The sequence below is a fragment of the Bison bison genome, unplaced genomic scaffold (genome assembly GCF_000754665.1).
Source record: "Bison bison bison isolate TAMUID 2011002044 unplaced genomic scaffold, Bison_UMD1.0 scf7180017864469, whole genome shotgun sequence".
Taxonomy (NCBI): domain Eukaryota; kingdom Metazoa; phylum Chordata; class Mammalia; order Artiodactyla; family Bovidae; genus Bison; species Bison bison.
This window is the reverse complement of record NW_011495030.1, coordinates 6,846,278-6,870,008: the sequence shown is the minus strand read 5'-3', so window position 1 is coordinate 6,870,008 and position 23,731 is coordinate 6,846,278. Positions and strand designations below refer to the sequence as shown.

The window sequence follows — 23,731 nt, the reverse complement described above, 5'->3', positions numbered from 1 at the left end:
AGAAGTGGAAGTCCTTTCATATATTGAGATATATAAAATACAGATGTGAATTCATAAAGGATGTTAGTGATTTCTTCTCTCCCATCTCATTTAATGTTGCTCAGTAAAGTAACCATTTTTAGAAATTTAGTGTGCATTCTTCTATCTTCCTTTATATATTGAAGCATATTTGTATGCACATGTGCCCATATATGCAGATATATACGTAAATCAAGTTACATTGTAAGTCTCTGGAGAAGGAAATGACAAGTCACTCCAGTGTTCTTGCCTGGAAAATCCCATGGAGAGAGGAGCCTGGTGGGCTACAGTTCATGGGGTTGCAAAGAGTTGGACACAACTGAGTGACTAAGCACACACTGTTAAGTATTTTTCAGCAACATTTTCACTTAGAATATGTCTTAGAGATCCTACTAATATAGTATATATTAATCTTAATTTATTCTTTTATTGGGCTTCCCTGATGGCTTAGAGGGTAAAGCATCTGCCTGCAATGCGGGAGACCCGGGTTCAATCCCTGAGTCGGGAAGATCCCCTGGAGAAGGAAATGGCAACCCACTCCAGTACTCTTGCCTGGAAAATCCCATGGATGGAGGAGCCTGGGAGGCTGCAGTACATGGGGTTGCAAAGAGTCGAACACGACTGAGCAACTTCACTTCACATTCTTTTATTATCAACCATATATTCTATAGAATGCTCTTCTATATTTAATTACTCCACTTTTGTAGTCATTAAGGCTTTTCCGTCTTATTGTTCTTATAAGCTGTATTTTTTAAAATAATATTGTACAGCAACTCTTTATATGATGAATATTTCTGTAGAAGAAATCACAAAGGTGTCAAACAGTTTGCCTGTTGGTAAATTTCTTTCCCAAGCAGTTTTTACATATTTATATTACAACTAAAACAGAAGACCCAGGGTTTTTTAAAAAATGGTTGATTTCAGATCTAGGATAGATCTGAGAATTAAGAAAGATTCCTGTGGTCATGAAGGCACTGCTGTGTGTGCTGTGCTTAGTCGCTCAGTCATCCAAATCTTTGCGACCCCATGGACTGCAGCCTGGAAGCTTCTCTGTCCATGGGGATTCTCCAGGCAAGAATACTGGAGTGGTTTGCTATGCCCTCCTCTAGGGGATCTTCCCAACCCAGGGATCAAACCCAGGTCTCCTGCATTGTGGATTCTTTACTGCCGGAGCCACCAGGGAAGCCCCCATGAAGGCACTACCAGTAGTCAAAGGTGGGACAGTTGTAGGGGAAAAAACGATTGCTGGGTTAAATATATATATAATATGTTCAAAAGCTAAAAATCTTAAGGGGTACAAGCAAGATCAAACTGAAAACAACACTGGCCACCTTGGGGAGGGAGCTAAGGGAATAAAATCATTATTCTGAGTAGTGATAAATAGTGAAGTCATACATTTATCCTATTCTTCCTATACAAACTTTAATTCAGAGTAATCAAATACTAATAAGAATTCTTTTATAGAATTCTATTCATAAATGAAGAGAGAATAGCAGAATCAGATTACCACAAGTTTGAAGCCTTTTATTAATTAAAGTAATTGCTACAGAAAATGATGATTAGTGACTAGTGATATCCTCAAGTAAACATGAATAGGAAACATTGTAACCAGTGAAACCAGCTGACAACACCTGAAGCTCTTGATCAAATAATACTGCAGAATGAGAGACAACCAGCTGTTCAATGGCAACTTATATGATTCAATAGTACACAGCTTTTTCAAAATTGAATCTGATCAGGGTTCCTGATCTAACTATTCACTTGTAGGAAATACAGAAGATAGAGGAATTTATTAAGTGACATCTCAGGGATGCTATTAGGCAAATTTAGCATTCTAGAAATTCTAGTAGATAACTGATCTAGTTTTTTCAGTCACAAATAACTAACAGTCAAATATAAAAAGGATGGGAAACTGTTAGAGACTAAAAGAGAAAGAAAGGAAATATCAACCAAATGTAACGGGTAGACCTTGTTTGGATCTGGTTTGAGCAAGCCAACTTTTAAGAAAACATTGGAATAATCAGAGACATTTGAACAATCAGGGTTTTATATGATATTAAGGAACTGTTAATGTTTTATTTATGATGTTAGTATTGTATTCATGTTAACAGTAGTTCTTTTCTCTTAAGAAAAAATGAAATATTACCAATGAAATGCTGTAAGTTCTACACTTGTTTTTAAATAATCCTGTGAGAGGCTGAAGAGGAAGATCTGGTGACAGTTGTTTATGTTGGATGATGAGTACATGGGGTTTATTATAGTATTTTTTTCTACGTATAAGTATTTGAACTTTTCCACTGTGAATTTTTTAACTAAAAAATAAATGTAGCATTCACAAGCCAGGTTGAAGAGAATTTCATCAACCATCAAAATAAGTGTGGAGCTTTCAGAATTTTCACTCTAAACACTTGAAGTGTGTATATACATACATACTTGCAAGAACATTACAGAATTTATTCAGCATAAATGCTACATTTGATTTGGCCCTTTGGACCCAGCACGTACTTAGGCTGAAATTGGCATGAACCTAACAGTTTTCATTATAAAGCACTCTTGGGTTTATCGGTACCCTAGAAAACCCTTCGCAGTAGCCCTGGCACTGCGCCTGCACTCTGTCGCAGGCACCTCTCATTGGGTCCTCCTATTTGCTTTCCAGGTGCAGCAGGTGCAGACCGTGCAGCAGGTGCAGCATGTCTACCCAGCTCAGGTGCAGTACGTGGAGGGGAGTGACACTGTCTATACCAATGGAGCAATGTAAGTTCATATGGGGGAGTCGTCCTCATTCCCCTCTCGGAGAAAAGGAATGCACTTCCTGACACCTTCTGCCCATCCCAAGTTATTTCCTTGCTTTCACAGTACTTTTTTTTTTTTTAACCAGAGTACAATTATTGAACTTAAACTGGTGTTTTGAGCCTTGTTTATGTTTGTTAAAAATGTGTTCATTTTCCTCAGTAGAATATTTTAAAAGTATTTTGACATTTCTACCCCAGTAAAATATTTTAAAATTTTAAATTGTTGTACCCATGAATGGTTTTCTCTAGGTTGAGAAAAACATATCCCCTTGTTGGTGATTTCTGTATCATAATATAACCTTCTAAAATCCATGCTTTTTGTTTTTATCAATAAGGTGAATTTTTGTGTGTCTTCTGTAAAGTAATATAAATCTACTGTATTAGTAGATTAGGAGGAGGTTATTTTTTTTTTTTTGGATTTATTAAATGAGGTACTTAACTACTCTATGTAAAAGTGCCAGATACTCAATAAATCTTATTTTCCTGTCTGAACTTCCCCTTCCTCCCCAACTCTCACTCCATCTCCTTTGCATCAACAATAATGTCAGTTTGTATATTTTTTTCATTAGAGTTTTTCAGCCACTTTGAGATTCAGGATGTTATTATAAATAAAGGGACTAAGAACTGTTATAAGTCACCACGTTTGTTTTCATTTACCACAGGTTTTTGTTTGCAATCTGTTAGATCTCCCGGTCTGAAATGAACTCAGATTCTCTTATTGACTCTTCTGCCCCAGGCTGCTGTGCCTTAGGTTGAGAATCTCTGCTTTCTTAATTCTTACTGCACCTCCTGTTTCCTTGGGTGATTTTATAGACCCCCATGACACCAACCTGTAAGCTCCATGAGGGGCAGGATTTTTGTGTGTTTTTTGTTGTTATTTCACTGCACTAAATCTAACAGCAGAAGTGTGTGTAGTACGTAGAAAGTGCATTTATTCTTATTATAGCTAAACATCTTAAAATCCTGGTTTAACTATTAGTTTTATAATCATGGTCAAGGTACTCAACTATTCTGTGCTTTTATTGTTCTTTCCTGGAAAGTGGGAGGATAATAAACTTACTCTTACTGGATTATTGTGAGGATTTAAGGCAGAGTATGTAAAGCAGCTTGCACAGGACCTGGTTTACAATGGATGATACAAAACTGAAAGTTCTTCACTGATCTTGACTCATCGTCTCTTTTTTCTTATTGCTTTTGGTCACTGAATCTGCATACATCACCACCGCCTTTAGAACCTATATTAGCTATAAAGTAAAATGTGTCTCTCTGTCTTGGTTTTACGCCCCCCCCTTCTTATCTCCCTGGCTTCATCTTCCATCTGTTCTGGGAACAACCAACTTTGTACTTGTTTCCCCTTTCATGCCTCTGTATTATTGGACACGTGGTTTGTTTCCTCTGCTGGAATATCATTCTCTACTTCTCTCTTCCGTTCCCAAACCACTACACCCAGTATAGCAATATCTTTGTAGACTGACATGTCACATCCTCCTTTGTGTTGTGAACCCTGGCTGTCCTCTGCAGGTAACTTATTTGTCTCCTGTACAGTAAAAATAGCAATGTACCCAGACTCAATGTACACCAGGGACTTCCCTGGTCGCTCAGATGGTAAAGCATCTGTCTACAATGCAGCAGACCTGGGTTCAATCCCTGGGTCAGGAAGATTCCCTGGAGAAGGAAATTGCACCCCACTCCAGTACTCTTGCCTAAAAAACCCAATGGACGGAGGAGCCTGGTGTCCATGGGGTCGCAAAGAGTCAGACACGACTGAGCGACTTCACTTTCACTTTCACCCAGACTCTTAGTTCCACCATGGTGCAACAAATCCTTATATATATTTATCATACTAAGAAGAACTCTTCCTGAATGGGAATTGTTGTCATTTTGTTATTTTATTTACATCAGTTTAGGTGAAGGGCACATAATGAAGGATCAGCACATTTCTGTTACTCTAGTGAATCTATAACACTTTATATATATTAGACACACTGTGAATATTCTTTACCTCTTTGTTGTGTAAGGCCAGGACATTCTGGAGCCTGTTTTTGGAATTTCTACCATAAATCTAAACTCTTATTGGCATTTAGACCAAAAAAAAATGAGGATGCCTGCCACTTGGTCCTTTATGGTATCAGGGAATATAAATGGGTTTCTAGACACTGCTGGAGGTCACTCAGTTGTATTGTTGCTGCATCCTTGTCTGTAGTATATTTCCTTCCAGAACCTCAGAGTAAAATCATTATATTTTCTACCTTTGTTTGCTGCTGCTGCGTCACTTCAGTCGTGTCCGACTCTGTGTGACCCCATAGATGGCAGCCAACCAGGCTTCCTGTCCTTGGGATTCTCCAGGCAAGAACTGGAGTGGGTTGCCATTTCCTTCTCCAGTGCATGAAAGTGAAAAGTGAAAGTGAAGTCGCTCAGTCGTGTCTGAATCTAGCAACCCCATGAACTGCAGCTTACCAGGCTCCTCCGTCCACGGGATTTTCCACGAAAAAGTACTGGAGTGGGGTGCCATTGCCTTCTCCAACCTTTGTTTAAGGAAGTACTATTTTCTACCTAGTTTGTTCTCCTAATTCAAAGACATCCTAGGTAATGCCTTAGCAGACCCCACTGGAGGGCTACATTATCACTCTCTATTCCATAACGTTTTACCTTATGTTTATTACTGCAACCAATTAGCTAAGAAACCAAAAAAATATGACAGAGATTTAAACAAATTAGGGGTTTTATTTTTGTCAAAAAAAATCCAGAGTTAGCATATTGTACAAGTAATAGCACTATGTGTGCAAATATAAAATAAGCCTTATTGAAGAGATCTTACAAGGTGGCATACAGCAGATACCTCTAGTAAGACTGGACAATACCGTGGAAATTGCTCCAGTAGATCTCTGGCCTCACAGAGTGCTCCATATTTCTAGGGGGTAGGGGTAGTGAACATTAACTGGTTATTTAGTAGAAAAAACATGGCTTTCTTATCTAGGGAGGAGTGGGTGCCTCTAAAGTTCAGGTCCCCTAGCCTGTTCTTCCATTAGGATTAACTCAGACCACCTGAGCCAGCTTAGTGCTAAGCTACCGAAAGATGACAGGAAATGAGCATTTAGAAACATCCACAGCCGTACTTCCTCTCAGTCTGTTGCTGACATTAGCAGCTCAGGGATATCAGGGCAAAGACTTGCTGGTATGGTAGTAAATCTGCTTTGGTAGCAGCCATCATATCTGTATTCCAGACAACAAGAAGACAGAAGGTGGAAAAAGAAGATACATTATATATGTGTATGTACATACGTACATATAAATATGTGTGTACACACACACAGGCTTTCCCAGAAACCCCTAGCTCCATTTTTGTTTATATCTCATTGGCCATAACTCTGTAACAAAGTAATTAGCTGCAGAGGAATCTAGGAATGCAGCTTGGTAGCTTTTGTGTCTATATGGTAGATGACAGCAAAGGAAAAGGATAGTTAGAATGGGTGTTGAGAGAATTAACTCTGTGGTATCTATCAGTCATTTATCATTGGCCCAATGTAGAATAGGGTGATTGCTAGTGTGTGATTTTGTAAAAGATAACACAGCCTGCTTCACTCTCTTCATTTATGGAATATGGAGATAGTTTATCCAAAGTGTTTTGTATAGCTTCTGAGAAATTGAATGAAAACACTCACTAAACATTAGTTATTACCATACAGTTTTGCTCTGTAGTTATTTTTTTCTGAATTCTGCATATTGCCTTGCACCTTTTAAAGCTATCTCACCACTGATAGTAGGGTCTTCTATATGCGTAAATATGAGATAGTGATTCATTCATTCACAAAACCTTAGAAAAACAACATCTCTAAAAGTTGACTCTTTAAAATTATAGGGCCCATTAAGTGCGGAAATAATTCAAAGTAAATATCTTGTGCCAACATATATTTTCTGTGGCCCTCAAACTCAGTTAGTTAGATCATGACTAATGAGGTCTAGGTCACGAGTTCATTTGCCACAAAGTCCAATTAGCTTTGATCCAGTCTGTGTGCGCCCAGATTATATCCTCAACTCCAGCTAATTATGTCACAAACGTGCACCCTTGGTCAGGATAAAGAAGATGCATCCTTAAAACCTTTCATTACAATTTCAGTTTTGGTGCTTCTGACTAAAGATTCTATAGCATCATTTTCATTTTTACTAAAGAAACATTGTGTTGCCATGAATTACACTCAACATTTTAGTAGCTAGAGGACTATGAACATATTTTTAAAATATAACAAGAAAATTTTTCAGCTTAAGCTGTTTCAATCTTTCTGTAATTTTGCAGTGCTGACATTTAACTATGTACAGTTTTTGTCTCTAAAGTTCATTTTAGAGTCTTTCTACTCTTTATATTTGATGCACTTCCATGTGTGTTAGAAGAGTAGTCCATATTCATTTTCACCACAGTGAATTAATAGCCAGCTAGTGTTTGATCCCTGACTCAGATCATATTGAGAGTCCCACTTCTGTGTGATAACAAATGCTTTTTGCTAGTTGTTCTCCCAGAAGATCGGGATGCTGATCTTTATCATGAACTTTCATGCATCCAGTACATGGCCCTGCAGCCTGTGCATGGTTAGTAAATCCTGGTTCGCCGTTGCTCCTGTCACCAGCAGCCTTGCCAAGTAGCCATAATGCACAGGGTTTGACTCAAGAGGTGATGGTAGCCCTCACAGATATGTGTCATCGCTTATAAAAATGTGTAATCCTTATAATTTGGTGATACTAACGTGTTTACTTTTTTTCTCTGTGACTGTGGACAATTACTGGTAGCATAACAGGATTAATTAATGGGAGGCAGTGAGTGAACATTTCAGTTGAAACTGCTTTTCTGTACTGAGTGTGGAGTAGAATAGCTTTTTACTCAAGGGAGAAGGTAATCTAATTCACTCTTGTTCCTATTTATCATTACTTCTGTAGGAACACACATTTATGTATTTCCTGGCAATAGTTTTCCCAAGAATATTTTTTACTGGGCTGGTTCATAGTCTTGTCCATTGCTATAGATTCTTACAATTTATGGTACCTAATAATTTAGTCTACTGTAATGAGACTAGCTGGGAAACATTGCATACCATGTAGATAGAGTCCCATTCAGTTGAAATTTCTTGATGTAACTGAGAAATCAGTTTTTTTAAATGATGAATTTTTTTCTTTCCCATCTCTGTTTTTTGAATCTCACTTCCCCCACTTACTCCATCATGTTAGTCAAAGTGGAAATAAAGACATCATACTATATCTTGTCCAAATTAAGAAATATCTTTTGAAAACACTTTTAATTTTCTCATATCAACCACTCTTTGAAGATTATCCCCTGGTTAGAGATGATCAGTGTTTTAAAATGTTAAGATTTTCATTGTGTGGATTTCTATTGCAATAAGACTTGACCGATAGGAAGCATTCTCATAATCTTTAAATTATAGATTTATCAAACACAATAGGTAATTTATCAGATGTGTTTCATAAAATGTTAGTTCTCTAAAAAAGTTCTGTGATGACGCAAGCAGAAAAACACTACATGAACTTCTCTTGAGGACTCTAATTTTCTGTTCGTTTTTTAAAGACTCTGAGAAATCCCCTAGGAAAGAAATGTGGTGTTTTAAAAACTGATCACAGAACTCTCATCTGAATCATATCTAATAACATGGCATTGTATACTTTAGGAGGTGGTACATTAATGATATATTGACAATTAGTAGATTTATTCAAAAAGAAAATTATATAGTTAGGGTATTTTCTGAAGCCATCCAGTTATCCTTTCCATATACTTTTTTTTCATATTTTATTTTATTTTTTAACTTCACAATATTGTATTGGTTTTTCCATATATCAGCATGAATATGCCACAGGTATACACGTGTTCCCCATCCTGAACCCTCCTCCCTCCCCGTGCCATCCCTCTGGGTGGTCCCAGTGCACCAGCCCAAGCATCCAGTATCATGCATCGAACCTGGACTGGTGACTCGTTTCATATATGATATTATACATGTTTCAATGCCATTCTCCCAAATCATCCCACCCTCTCCCTTTCCCACAGAGTCCAAAAGACTGTTCTATACATCAGTGTCTCTTTTGCTATCTTGTATACAGAGTTATTGTTACCATCTTTCTAAATTCCATATATATGCGTTAGTATACTGTATTGGTGTTTTTCTTTCTGGCTTATGTATTCAAAAAGAAAATAATATAGTTAGGGTATTTTCTGAAGCCATCCAGTTATCCTTTCCATATACTTTTTAATTGATTAATTGTTGTTTAGTCACTGTGATGTCTTACTCTTTGTGACCCCATAGACTGCAGCACACCAGGCTCCCCTATCTTCCACTATCTCTCAGAGTTTGAGTCGCTGATGCTGTCTAACCATCTCTTCCTCGGCCCCCTTCTCCTTTTGCCCTCATTCTTCCCCAGAATCAGGGTGTTTTCCAAGGAGCTGGCTCTTTGCATCAGGTGGCCAAAGTATTGGAGCTTCAGCATCAGTCCCTCCAATGAATATTCAGGGTTGATTTCCTTTAGAATTGACAGGTTTGATTTCTTTGCTATCCAAGGAATTCTCAAAATTCTTCTCTAGCACCACAATACAAAAGCATCAATTCTTCATGCTCAGCCTTCTTTATGGTCCAACTCTCACATCTGTACATGACTACTGGAGAAACCATAGCTTTGACTATATGGACCTTTGTTGGCAAAGTGATGTGTTTGCTTTTTAATACACTGTCTAGGTTTGTCATAGCTTTCCTTCCAAGTAACAAGTGCCTATTAATTCCATGGCTGCAGTCACCATCCACAGTGATTTTGGAGCCCAAGAAAATAAAACCTGTCACTGTTTACACATTTTCCCCATCTTTTTGCTATGAAGTAGTTGGCCTGGATGCCATGATCTTTGTTTTTTGAATGTTGAATTTTAAGCCAGCTTTTTCACTCTTCTCTTTCACCTTCATCAAGAGGCTCTTTAGTTCCTCTTCACCTTCTGCCATTAGGGTGGTATGATCTACATATCTGAGGTTATCGTTATTTCTCTCAGAAATCTTGATTCTAGCTTGAGCTTCATCCAGCCCAGCATTTCACATGATGTACTGTGCATATAAGTTAAATAAGCAAGGTGACACTATACAGCCTTGTCATACTCCTTTCCCAATTTTGAACCAGTCAGTTGTCCCATTTCCAGTTCTAATTGTTGCTTATTGATTAATAAAGAACCTTAAAAAGGATACTCTTCAAGTTCATATTTTCTCTTTCAGTGAAATAGTCTCAGGATTTTCAGGTAAAATTATGCATTCTTATTATCATTTAAATGTTCTCTGCTTAGAAGAAATGGTTGTATGGTGTTTCTATGATTGAGATGAAGAGGCTGCTTTCTTTATGCTGTCTTCTGCCTTCAGTATGACTTGGAGCATTCAAGAATAATCTGTTTCAAAACTCAAAAATATTGTTTCATGCTAGCCAACCAGAGATTATGTACCACATGAATGCAATTTGTTGATTCCAAATAATGTAGCTACTTCCATGTAGGGCTTTGGTGACTTTCACAAAAACTTCACAACGTAAAACTATTTAAGGCAGAGTTCTTGGTTTCAAGCAGCAGAAACCAAGTCTGGCTTATTTAAGCAAAACAAAAAATGTATTGAAAGATATTTGTGACTCAGAATTTTCAGGAAGTCTGAAGAAACAAGCTGAAAAAAAATAGGTACAAGTATTGTTAAACAGTAGCTAGACCAAAGGAAAAACTGCACGCCAGGAGTTGTCCAGTCAGAACACCACACGACCACAACCCTCTCAAACGCTGCTGGCCACTGCTGCCACTGGATTCCAATCAGAACTGTGCAACCTGTGTGACTGATTTAATGAAGATTCCATGAAATCATGTACCTCTGTCCTTAACAACACTTCTCCCCATTCTCATATTCTCCTAGCTCCCAAACTTTTTGAAAATATTTAAAACTTATTCATTCTGACTGCCTTTAGTTATTTCTTCAGTCTGTCCAATCAGACATATACTGCTATCACTATATGGAAACACCTTGCAATAAGATCACCTCCTATTATTATATCTAATGAACATGTTTCAGAATCATATGTTTTGACTATAGCAGTATGCTCTGATTGCCACTCCCTTTTCTCATGGTCTCCTGTTACCTCTCTGACCTCAGGCCTTTCTTTAGGTTATTTCTCTGCCTGGAACATTCCGTTACCTCCTTGAACTCCTATCCCAGCTTAAAATAACATCCAGACTTCATTCCATGGTCCATCATGATGTCTTTCAAGCTTTTTAAAAAACCGTCTCCAGTGAGAAAACTAGATGTGCAATTTTTTACTCAGCTAAATATACATAGGCACACACACATGCTGTATATGCATATGACAGGAAAAAAGCTTCTCAAAATAATTCTTATCCTCCTAGGTATAATATGTTCTAATGTTGTTTAGTCTCTTTTAATGCTAGTGTGACCCATTGAATTGTGGATCATGACCCACGAAAAAGTTTGTTTACTTACATGTTTAGTTTTCACCTACTTTTTAAACCTCATTTTTTCTCTAGTGTCCTCATTCATTTTAAACAACCACTCTAGACTTCTAGTTTATTCCTAAATACCGGGATCTTCCCTGTGTCATGGCTTTTGTACATGCTACACTATCTTCTTGATATATCTTTCTTCCTGTTTTTCATAAAACTAACTTCTTTTCATCCTCTAGTTTCAACCTAAATATCTCTTCTTGGAAAGTAACAGCACTTGATTACTTGATCTAATATGTGCCCTTCCATTTATTATACTTTACTATGCTATTTTTCTCTTCTATAGGTTTAGCAAACTATCTAATGATCTTATTTCCTTTTTTATTTTGGACCACCTACTTCTTATGTAACCTTTATATGAGTAGAGGTCATGTTCCTTTTTTCCCAGGTGCCGTAAATATTTATTAAAAGAATATGTACAGAGTAACCTGAAAGCAATAAAAACATTGTACCAATGTAAGATATTATAATGATCATCACTACTACATTTTACCTTCATATTGAATTTTATGGTATGAAATTTGTAAGGTATTTTATAACCTTAATTTGCAATTTTTCATACCATTGCTTTATTTTGTAGTTGACTAGCTTATTGGTGAGAGGATATTCAAAACCTAGGTAAAACACAAAATGCATAATTTAGAGATATTATATATCTGGACTTACGGATAAGACACCTGAAGATAAAACAGAAAAATTGGTTATAACTAAAATAAATGGACATAATTATTGTAGTGAATAAGCAAGGAGTAAATAATCAGGGTCATGCTTAGCCAAGGTATATGCTGAGGCATGATGGGATGCAACAGCACTAATTTACTGAATTCAGTGGATCAGAGTCCTGACATTTACACAGAACCTGATAATACCTTCAGCTATAAAGAACCTTCTGTCAGCAAGTATGGGCATATCTGTGTGTTTACATTCATTACTGGATACATATGCAGAACAATGGAAAGATTTCTCTTCTGCTATAGAATAATATGACATAGTGTTTTCATAACAGTCTGTGGCAATCAATAAAGAACAAACAAACAAATAGGCATGGTTCAAACATGCACAAAATTGCTTGGGAATTTAGTTGTTTCAGGAGTGTACAGTCGGAAATAGTTAGTTGCTTTCAATCTGATATGCCAAAAAGTGAGTAATTTTCTCAAACATATGTCTTGGGGATTTCTGGGGGAAATAGTGTGCAAGCAGTAACTCTTATGTATTCATTATAGCAGTATGAAAGACAGCTGATCTTAGGTATCAGAATTAGAATCATTATTTCTAGTTCCTAAGAAAGAACTGTTTGTTTTTGTTGTTGGCACTTCTTTTTTTAAACAAAATGTCTTCAGAATTTATCCAGGAGCTTAGAGCATTTAAAACTGAAAAGATATTAAGGAATTAAATTCTGCCTGACTCTGGCTCTGGCTCCAGAAAGGCCTCCAGCAACTGAGTTAGTACTTATCTTCTTACTCTTGAAGAGCAATGTCTGAGAACATTGCGGTCTGCCTCTGTTACCCAGTCCAGTGTTGAAAAGTCTCCTGTCTTCCACATTGCAAGTATTTAAGTGCCGGGGACAAATTCAGCAACAATTTGTGACACTTCATCTACAAATATAATTGTGCCCTTTTCCCCCCTGGAAATTACCAATCTTTACCCCTGTGTGTGCTTACACAAGCTTTCTTCTCAGTCCCATGGGTCATGATTGAGTAATGAACATAGTTTATGGATTAGACATACTCTTTAGTGACTTTCACTCTTCTCCTGTCCTTTGCTCATTTTTTTAGCTAATGAATCATCTCCAGCTAGGGGGAAGTATGAAAATCAAAGCTCTTTGCTGCTATATTTTTATGCTGACTTGAGGGCTATAGAGCTTTTATATATATCTGTGATGCATTTATTTGTATTGCTATTGTTCACCGAGGACTAATTATATAAAGGAATCATGCCCAGAAGGTGGCGTGATTTAAACCCCTTGGAATGATGCTTTTATAATAGAACTGCAACTTCTACCATCATAGAACTTCCAGAGTCTTAGTGTGCAATGGTAAATATCCTCCAAAATAGTCTGACCTTTTCCATCTCTCTTTCTTTACCAGTGCAAGTACATCTTCTGCAGATCCCATTCTGAGTAAGATAGGAGAGGAGTCGGGTGCTGATAAACAGTTAGCAAAGTGTAGTTGTAGTTCACTGGCTCAGTCATGTCTGACTCTTTGTGACCCCTTGGACTGCAGCATGCCAGGCTTCCCTGTCCTTCACCATCTCCTGGAGCTTGCTCAAACTCATGTCCATTGAGTCAGTGATGTCAGTGATGCCATCCAACCATCTTGTCCTCTGTCGTCCCCTTCTCCTCCTGCCTTCAATCTTTCCTAGCATCAGGGTCTTTTCTAATGAGTCGGCTCTTTGCCTCAGGTGGCCAAAGTATTGGAGCTTCAGCATCAGTCCTTCCAATAATATTCAGGGTTGATTTCATTTAGGATTGACTGGTTTGATCTTCTTGCAGTCCAAGGGACTCTCCAGAGTCTTCTGCAACACCACAGTTCAAAAGCATGAATTTGTCAACACCCAGCCTTCCTTATGGGCCAGCTCTCACATCCATATGTGACTACTGGAAAAGCCATAGCTTTGACTGTATGGATCTTTGTTGGCAAGGTAATGTGTCTGCTTTTTAATATGCTCTCTAGGTTTGTCATAGCTTTTCCTTCAAGGAGCAAGCATCTTTTAATTTCATGGCTGCAGTCACCATCTGTAGTGATTTTGGAGCCCAAGAAAATAGTCTATCACAGTTTCCATTGTTTCCCCATTTGTTTCCCATGAAGTGATGGGACCAGATGCCATGATCTTAGTATTTTGAATGCTGAGTTGTAACCCAGCTTTTTCACTCTTCTCTTTCACCTTCATCAAGAGGCTCTTTAGTTCCTCTTCACTTTCTGCCATTAGGGTGGTGTCATCAGTAGCTCTGAGGTTATTGATATTTCTCTCAGAAATCTTGATTCCAGCTTGTGCTTCTTCCAGCTCAGCATTTCTCATGATGTACTCTGCATATAAGTTAAATAAGCAGGGTGACAATATACAGCCTTGAAGTACTCCTTTTCCATTTGGAACCAGTCTGTTGTTCCATGTCCAGTTCTAACTGTTACTTCCTGACCTGCATACAGGTTTCTCAAGAGGCAGGTCAGGTGGTCTGGTATTCCCATCTCTTTCAGAACTTTCCACAGTTTGTTGTGATCCACACAGTGAAAGGCTTTAGGGTAGTCAGTGAAGTAGAGTTGATGTTTTTCTGGAGCTCTCTTGCTTTTTCTATGATCCAGCAGATGTTGGCAATTTGATCTCTGGTTTCTCTGCCTTTTCTAAATCCAGCTTGAACATCTGGAAGTTCTTGGTTTATGTACTATTGAAGTCTCACTTGGAGAATTTTGAGCATTACTTTGCTAGCATGTGAGATGAGTGCAATTGTGCAGTAGTTTGAACATTCTTTGGCATTACCTTTCTTTGGGATTGGAATGCAAACTGACCTTTTCCAGTCCTGTGGCCACTGCTGATTTTTCCAAATTTGCTGGCACATTGAGTGCAGCACTTTAAAAGCATCATCTTTTAGCTAAAATATAAGAAACTCTTAAATAGCAATAGAAAGTTTGTATGTTACCTGTACCACCTTTTGTGACTATTCCGCAATAGTCATTCATAAATATCATTGACATATTTAAAAGTTAAATTCTTTTAATGTGATTAAATATTTGAGAGAATGGCTAATTGCATATTCCAAATCCAGTTTTTTACCAGCTGTGTGCTTTGGATAAAGCTGTTTATCTAGACTTCCGAGTATTCGCCTTGTCTTTGCAAATAGAAATAACAGTATCTATCTCATAAAGTTGTAATGAAGGTTAAGTGAGTTAATACCTGAAAAGCACATAAGATCATACCTGTTGCATAGTAAATAATAAATATTAGCTTTTAATAGCTATTATTATATGATTGATTTGTAAAATCAACTTACTACTGGAAAGCATACTTAAGCGTTTTGTTCAGACTGTGAGAAGGAAAGTTGACACAGTTTTCTGCATCTGTCATAGTGTTTATTTCCCTGTATCTATTTGTACATCTTACTTGATTTTACTTAAATACCAACATCATATTGTGTTAAGTGCAGCTAAATAGAGTCACTGTCATATTTAGGGGACGTAAGATGAACTCATTTCTCTTTTTATCCAAATTTAAAATCAACATGGCTGTTTTATTAAAATAAGTATATACTGAAACAAATACATAAATTAGATTTCCAGTTGGAAAATACAGCAGTATTGAGAAGAAATGTGTATTTTAAATACTTTTCTATGTGTAAAAAAAAAACAACAAAAAATATTCTCTATGGAGTTGTTTCTGTCATCATCCAAAACTAAAACTTATACCTGATCTGTGGTGGTTTTTTCTGGAAAGCAGTAACTTTACCCAGTGTTGAATACTTTTCAGTTCAGTTCAGTTGTTCAGTCGTGTCCGACTCTTTGCGACCCCGTGAATTGCAGCACGCCAGGCCTCCCTGTCCATCACCAACTCCCAGAGTTCACGCAAACTCATGTCCATCGAGTTGGTGATGCCATCCAGCCATCTCATCCTCTGTTGTCCCCTTTTCCTCCTGCCCCCAATCCCTCCCAGCATCAGAGTCTTTTCCAATGAGTCAACTCTTCGCATGAGGTGGCCAAAGTCCTGGAGTTTCAGCTTTAGCATCATTCCTTCCAAAGAAATCCCAGGGCTGATCTCCTTCAGAATGGACTGGTTGGAGCACTCTTATTATTTTACTGAAATTTGCATTAGAAATTGCAATATAAATATAATTTATAATGGGTTAAATGACCTATTTTAAATAATACAGAAAAATCTTAAAATAGTTTAGCCCAATTTCTCATGCTTTAACAAAACAGCAAAAAAAGAACATATGTTTTAGAAATTTATGAAAGTGACTATTATGCCAAATATACTTTGAAGTAGAGTCATATTTTATTTGTTGATTAGTGAGCCCACTATGTAGCAATAGTTATGTTAAGTGTTAAGGATACAGATGGGAATAAAACATAATTTCATGGGAGTATGAAGACTTAAGGTAATTAACAGTGCATTGAGAGTTATATTTCAGGTATGTGCAATGGGTTAGGAAAGTATAGAGAGCAAAACATAACAGTCCTGTAAGGAGTGACCATAGAATACAAGGGGTGCAGAGGAGTAATTCTGAGATAAGGTGATGCTTGAACTGAGAGCTTAAGGTTGATTTAGGCAAAGGAAGAGAGTTGAAGACATGTAAAGGCTTTCCAGACAGGGGAAACCCTACACAATATAGCAGAGAGACAAGAGAAGATAGTGCTTTACAGGAGATCAGCATCAAGGTCAGTGTGGTGTGAGCAAAGAAATCATTTGAAGACATGGCTGATACCAAATCCGGAGCTTGTGCCAGCATCGGCCCTGAGAAGACAGGTCAAGGGTTGTGAATTTCTTCCCAAGGCAAGAGAGAATCACAGAAAGGTTTTTAAGAAAAGCTTAATTTTCATATTTTCCTTTTAGAAATATTCCCCTGGCATCAGAGTTGAAGATAGATTGGAAGAGACCCAAATAGAAGAAGGAAAACTAGTTAGAAGGCAATTTTAATGGAGAATATTATGAGTTAAAGGACCCCTGATAGCTCAGTTGGTAAAGAATCCGCCTGCAATGCAGGACACCCTGGTTGGATTTCTGGGTTGGGAAGATCCGCTGAAGCAGGAATAGGCTACCTACTCCAGTATTCTTGGGCTTCCCTTGTGGCTCAGCTGGTAAAGAACCGCCTGCAATGCAGGAGACCTGGGTTTGATCCCTGGGTTGGGAAGATCCCCTGGAGAAGGGAAAGGCTACCACTCCAGTATTCTGGCCTGGAGAATTCCATGGACTGTACAGTCCATGGGGTCACAAAGAATCGGACATGACTGAGAGAGTTTCACTTCACTTTACTCACTCATTATGAGTTAAGGCAGTGAGTACAAGAATGGAAAGGAGAGTTGGACAATTGTTTTGGAGGTAAAGTTAGTAGGACTGATGTCAATCTGAGCAAGAAAAGTATGCGTGCACTCAGTCATATCCATAGACTGCACCCTGCCAGGCTCCTCAGTCCATAGATTTTTTTTTTTTTAAAGCAAGAATACTGGAGTGGGTTGTCATTTCCTCCTCCAGAGAGTCTTCCCAACCCAGGGATCGAACCTGCATCTCCTCGCCTCCTACAGTGACAGGCAGATTCTTTTACCACTGAGCAAACTAGGAAGTCCTGAGCAAGAAGAGTTAGCAATAATTTCCAAAGCTGAGTGTTGTGGTGCTGCCCTCTGCTGAGAGGGGGGAATATAGGAAAAAGAGCAGGAGAGAAAAGAATTCCCTTTTAGGTATACCTTCACTTTTACATAGGAGACCTCCCAAATATCAGGGCTTCCCTAGCAGAGATACTTAAGTGACTCTCAGAAATCTAGATTTAAAACTCTTAAAGTATAACCTAGCGTTCTGCAGTCCATGGGGTTGCAAAGATTCAGACACACCTTAGAAACTGAACAACAACAACAACAGTGAAACTAGAAAGTGAAGAGAGTGGAGGTATGAACTTACGAACGTGCATATGGTCATGTAGTATATGATCAAAGTGTATGGTCTGGATAAAAGTGAGAAGAGATAAGAGCTAAAATTGGAGACCTGAGAAAATTACTATTTAATATGCCAAAAAAAACTGAGCCTCCAAAAGATTCTTGAAACACTGTGGTTAAAAAAATTAAAAGGTGAAAGAGACATGCCATAGAAACTAATGAACAAGAAAGATTAAAACAGAAAGACCTTGCATATACATAGAAATGTCCACAGACATCTACAGCAAATTGTCAGTACTGGCTCACTCTGAGATGTAGTGTTGAAGAGAATGACCAAAAACACTGGGAATTTTAATTTGATGTTTGAATTTTTAAAAAGAAAAGTATTTTACACCTTCCTACTATTTTTTACACTTCTTGAGAGCCTACACTAATTGCAGAATAAAAACAAAAGTCATGTTAAAATGTACGATATAGTCAATTGAAAATTAAAATTAAATCCATCAAACAAGCTGCTTAATCAGAACAGGGCAAGGAGGGAAAGGGCAACATGGCATAGTCAACAACATTGTACTGCAGATGAGTCAAGAAAGATGAGGACTGACAGCAGCCTTTTAGCTTGGTATTTAAATGAGGTCACAAGTGACCTTATTAAAAGCATTTTCAATGAAAGGCTAAGGGCAGAAGCTTGACTGTTATTGTTGGAAAGCAGAAAATGAGGACATGAGGTGGCATAGTCATCTCATTGAGGAGAAGCTTGAGTGTAAAGAAGAAAGAGTTAGGGATTTAGGGCACATGCTTTGCTCAAGATCCTGCCTAGTGGTTAGAAAGAGATTCATGCATACTACCTTAGTCATGGAGGTTTCCTGCAAGTCACCAGCAGTGTGAAGTAGTTTGGGGAGCTGACTTGTCAACCCCTATTCATTCCAGATCCCAGCTTTCCTAAAACTGGGATTTGCAGGAAGTTTTATAAGAAATTTAAGAAGTCACACAGCAGGATTTCCTGAAGGGACAAGACCTGAGCTTATTTATACACTTGAGGTAGGCCCCAATAGTGGCAAAAACTCTATACTGTGCAGAAAAGTGTTGAGGTACTTCTAAATAAATGTACCTTTAATTTGGAAAGTAAGCCCAGCTATTTCTGGGAGTGAAGTTTCACACAAAATGCAAAACTCACCATGTCCCAAAGGCTAAGCTGATATATTTTAAACATGTATTTACCCTGGAAAAACAATAAGATAATATAAGTAAATTTCTTTCTTTTCTTCTTCTAAAGCCGAACAACAACTTACCCTTACACAGAAACACAAATGTACAGCCAAAACACTGGAGGGAATTACTTTGATACTCAAGGGAGCTCTGCACAGGTGACTACCGTGGTCTCGTCTCACAGTATGGTGGGCACCGGTGGGATTCAGATGGGCGTCACGGGAGGACAACTCATCAGCAGCTCTGGAGGAACCTATCTGATCGGCAACTCAATGGAGAATTCTGGACACTCGGTGACACATACCACTCGGGCTTCCCCAGCGACAGTAAGTATTTTAAGTTTTTATTTGTTTAATTCAGCTTCTTGGTGGCTTCTTCCATACACTTTTCTCTTTAGAGAGAAAAAAAAAAAAACACTGGGCTGGGGCAAGAATGTGTTGAGAAGTTTTAGCATGTGACTTTTTCTAATGTATGTTAAAATCTGTGCTTACAGAGTAAAATTAGGCATGCTTACCCATTTGTGAAGTTATTTTACATTGAACCGGAGGGACACTTTGGGAAGCACTGACAAAGGCCATCTAGACAGTGATTTTCACAGTGGAAAGGGAAGTACTTGCCACTTATCAAGGCCTTAGGATGAGTCCTTTGCCACTTTCATTTTCACTCCAGTGAAAAACGTTTAATAATTTGGCTCTGATCATAGGTGTGAGCAAATAATAACTTAGGAACACAAATACATATTTGAGTTTTCAAGTTTTTAAAATTTAATATGTTTATTTTGACACAAGATATTTTAATGTGCTAAAATGGTATGATAGAAATAGTAATAAAAACCTGTGCAGTTTTTGATGTCCTCAAACTCTGTAACCTGGTCTTTCCTTTTTACTTCAGCTAAGCATAGGGAGAATAATCATTTAGAACCACCTAGCCAAAGTAGAAATGGAATTGATTTTACAGTTGTTTCATATAAAAGGGGCCTGGAAATTTTACTTAAGTGCATGTACCCCTTTTCTGTACTCCTACCATATAATTTGTTCTTATAATGAAATAGAAACAAATAGAAAATAATTATGTGAGAGTCTTTACATTTTTCACTTTGTGTATTTTCTTCATGATATAATATATACTTGGTAAGTATTTTCTCTATATATTTTCTGTTTGTAATGATTACCATGTATTCATACCTTCATCATTTAGTATCTTTTCCCTAATCTGTCTTTAAAGCCCTTTATTTTTAATTAACTCTTTCCTACTAACATCAGAATAGATGTTCCATTTTTTTCTTTGTGTTTTTGAAGCATTTCTAATATCCATTTCCCTCTTGCTTTTAATAACACTAAATATGGCATTTCTAAACCTTTCAGTAACATCGGTATATTTATGTAGATTAGAAACTAAATCATAGATTCTCTTGACCTCAGTTCTTTTGTCAATGAAATAAGGGATTAGTTAGACTAAATGATTTCCTAATTTCTTTTCAGCTTTAAAATCATATTTACAAAGGAATTGTAAAATATTTTGGATGTAAAATAACTGTATATTTCCCATAAAAGGAAAGGCGATAGATTAGGTGCCAGTACTTTATAACGCTGCTCATAAAGGTCACCCAGACAGTCTTTTCAGTGGAAAGGGAAGTACTTGCCGCTTACAAAGGCCTTAGGAAATCTGGGAAAATGGAGAGGAAGAGTCCCTTTCCCACTTTCATTTCATCCACCTCTCTTAGGCTGGCTTATCACTGCTCCACCCCCACCCGCTCCGGCTTCACCTTCCCCAGACATTCCTGCTTGCCTTCACATTGATTTCTAGCTGGCTGTTAAACATCCTCATGAGCTGGATATAGGCTTACTAAGTTTGCTAGTGGTAACACTACTGAGATAACTAAGTTGATTATTTCAGGTCATGTGTTCAGGTACAGATTTTAACAGGGTAAATTTTATAGTTTGATTTTTTTTCTTTCTTTCCTATATAGAATATAAAAAGTGGCATGACTCCTTAAGTTATCCATTACACAAATACAGTGCAATTTTTGTTAGACCAACACAAAATAATTGACTTATACCAACTGGAAATAGGGGGAAAACTATTTAAAAAAAAACAAATCATCAATTCCTAGTATCAGTTGCACATATTAATTTACACTTTTTAAAAGGCATTCGTATTTAAGCTTTTGTTAAGGGTGGTTTTTTCTTTGTTTTCATTTTTACAAGAACACTTCCTTTTTACCAAAAGGAGTTTAAATGTTACCTAAAGAAATAATTTTTACATAGAAAAATCTTAAGGTGCCCTCATTGAAATCACACAAATTAGTGGCATATGATAGATATGTATTAACTAAATATACATCTGTTAGTCTTATGTTACCTTGCATTTACTACCACCGTTTATATGTGATTTAGATCCCCCCTCAGTCGTGCTGAAGGTCTTCATCTGCTTCTTTCACCATAGGCGGTGATTCTGTGTACAATTTCATCTTTGTTCTTTACTATAATAAAGTTAACAAAGTTTAAGTGCCATGACACCTGTTTAACATTTCCTCCCATCCTCCTCTTGCCAGATGCTAGAAAATTTGTGCAGTGTAGGTGCTTAGACTACTAGAACTCTGGAGCTTTGGGTAGGTGCCATGTTATTAGAGGGGATTTGCTTATTTTCATGTACCTTACCTTTTTCATTCACTGTAGAACCATACGAAGAATGTCGATGAGCACAGTCTTTAACAACTTCCTGGTTAAGATGCAAGCCATTTTTTTCCAGACACTGAGCCAGACTGTGCCATATAAGTTCAGTTTTTCTGACTATTCTTTAGTGTTCAAGCTCTCATCTATAGCAAGCCTGATGCAACTAACTGTGTAGGAATGGCCTCTACTGCGGCCAGAATTCCTCAAGGGAAATGGTCAATTGGGCTATTCCTTAACAGCCTATAATAAATGGAATAAATTGTTAATTCAGTTGATGTGAAACTAAATTTGAGGACTTGGGAACAGCACAGACCTAGTACTTCTACTCAGTTCCTGGTTAGCAAGGTTTCCTGCTCCAGTTCTTAGAATAGTTGCCTTGATTCTCTCTTACCTTTGACCTCTGTCTAGATAGAAATACTTTCATTTAAATTCATTAGGAATAATTTTCTGCCACAGAAAGGTTTACTCCATTGTGCAAACCTACTTTTCAGGATAAGCCAATAAAAAGAGGTCATGATTTGAAATTGAAGCCACTACTAAGAAAAATAAATGCTTAGCACTTGAGATATTTTCTTACCTAATCTAATAGTCGACATAAAACCATCTTTCTTACACTACAAGAATATCTACATTGATGGAGAATTTATATTTGAGTATATATTTAGTTTTATAACCTTAAGTGAAAAAATATTTTACATAAACATGTTTTAGTCTTTTATTTTTCCTATGCATTGTAAAATGTTTCAATTTTCAAGGTATAGAGACATTTCAGAATTTTTCAAAAGATAATGATGGTAACATGTTAAATTTTATTTGATGACTGTAGTATGATACAAACTACCAATATTCAGATTTGGTCAAAATACTTTTTCTCCTTTTACTTACTATATTCTTTTATTTGGTCAATGGAGTCCATGTGTATAACATTATATATGTATATATATTTTAGTTATTTAAATATAAGTATAAACTTACATTTAAAAGGCATCTCCTGCTGATAATATTAGATAAGAATTTTTCAAAAGATTATGTAACATTTTTCTTGGGACATAACTGCATATGACTTCAGTAAGTTACTACTTGAATACATGTTTTACATTTCATTAAATTAATGCTAAGGATCTATTTATTGTTAACATTTTGGGAGAACATGGACATTAAGGTAGAAGAGTTGACTGCTGTCATATCTCAACTCATTATGCTTTGATCTTCTTCTAAATACATCTGCCTGTCAGTTTTCATTCCAATCCCAAAGAAAGACAATGCCAAAGAATGTTCAAACTACTGCACAATTGCACTCATCTCACATGCTAGTAAAGTAATGCTCAAAATTCTCCAGGCAAGGCTTCAGCAATACATGAACTGTGAAATTCCATATATTCAAGCTGGTTTTAGAAAAGGCAGAGGAACCAGAGATCAAATTGCCAACATCTGCTGGATCATGGAAAAAGCAAGAGAGTTCCAGAAAAAATCTATTTCTGCTATTGACTATGCCAAAGCCTTTGACTGTGTGGATCACAATAAACTGTGGAAAATTCTGAAAGAGATGGGAATACCAGACCACCTGACCTGCCTCTTGAGAAACCTGTATGCAGGTCAGGAAGCAACAGTTAGAACTGAACATGGAACAGACTGGTTCCAAATAGGAAAAGGAGTACGTCAAGGCTGTATATTGTCACCCTGCTTATTTAACTTCTATGCAGAATACATCATGAGAAATGCTGGACTGGAAGAAGCACAAGCTGGAATCAAGATTGCCGGAAGAACTATCAATAACCTCAGATATGCAGATGACACCACACTCATGGCAGAAAGTGAAGAGGAACTAAAAAGCCTCTTGATGAAAGTGAAAGAGGAGAGTGAAAAAGTTGACTTAAAGTTCAGCATTCAGAAAACGAAGATCATGGCATCTGGTCCCATCACTTCATGGGAAATAGATGG

The 23,731-nt window shown here is 37.3% G+C and overlaps 1 protein-coding gene across 8 annotated transcripts in view; it reads left to right on the top strand.

Moving 5' to 3' along the window:
• Nucleotides 1-23,731, top strand: part of RFX3 (regulatory factor X, 3 (influences HLA class II expression)) — a 333,454-nt gene that overhangs the window by 204,119 nt on the left and 105,604 nt on the right. For all 8 annotated transcript variants that reach the window (XM_010860700.1, XM_010860702.1, XM_010860699.1 and 5 more), the window contains 2 exons: nucleotides 2,675-2,772; nucleotides 19,183-19,441. In XM_010860700.1, coding sequence (XP_010859002.1) covers nucleotides 2,675-2,772; nucleotides 19,183-19,441 — 357 coding nt within the window. The remainder of the gene's footprint in view (nucleotides 1-2,674; nucleotides 2,773-19,182; nucleotides 19,442-23,731) is intronic.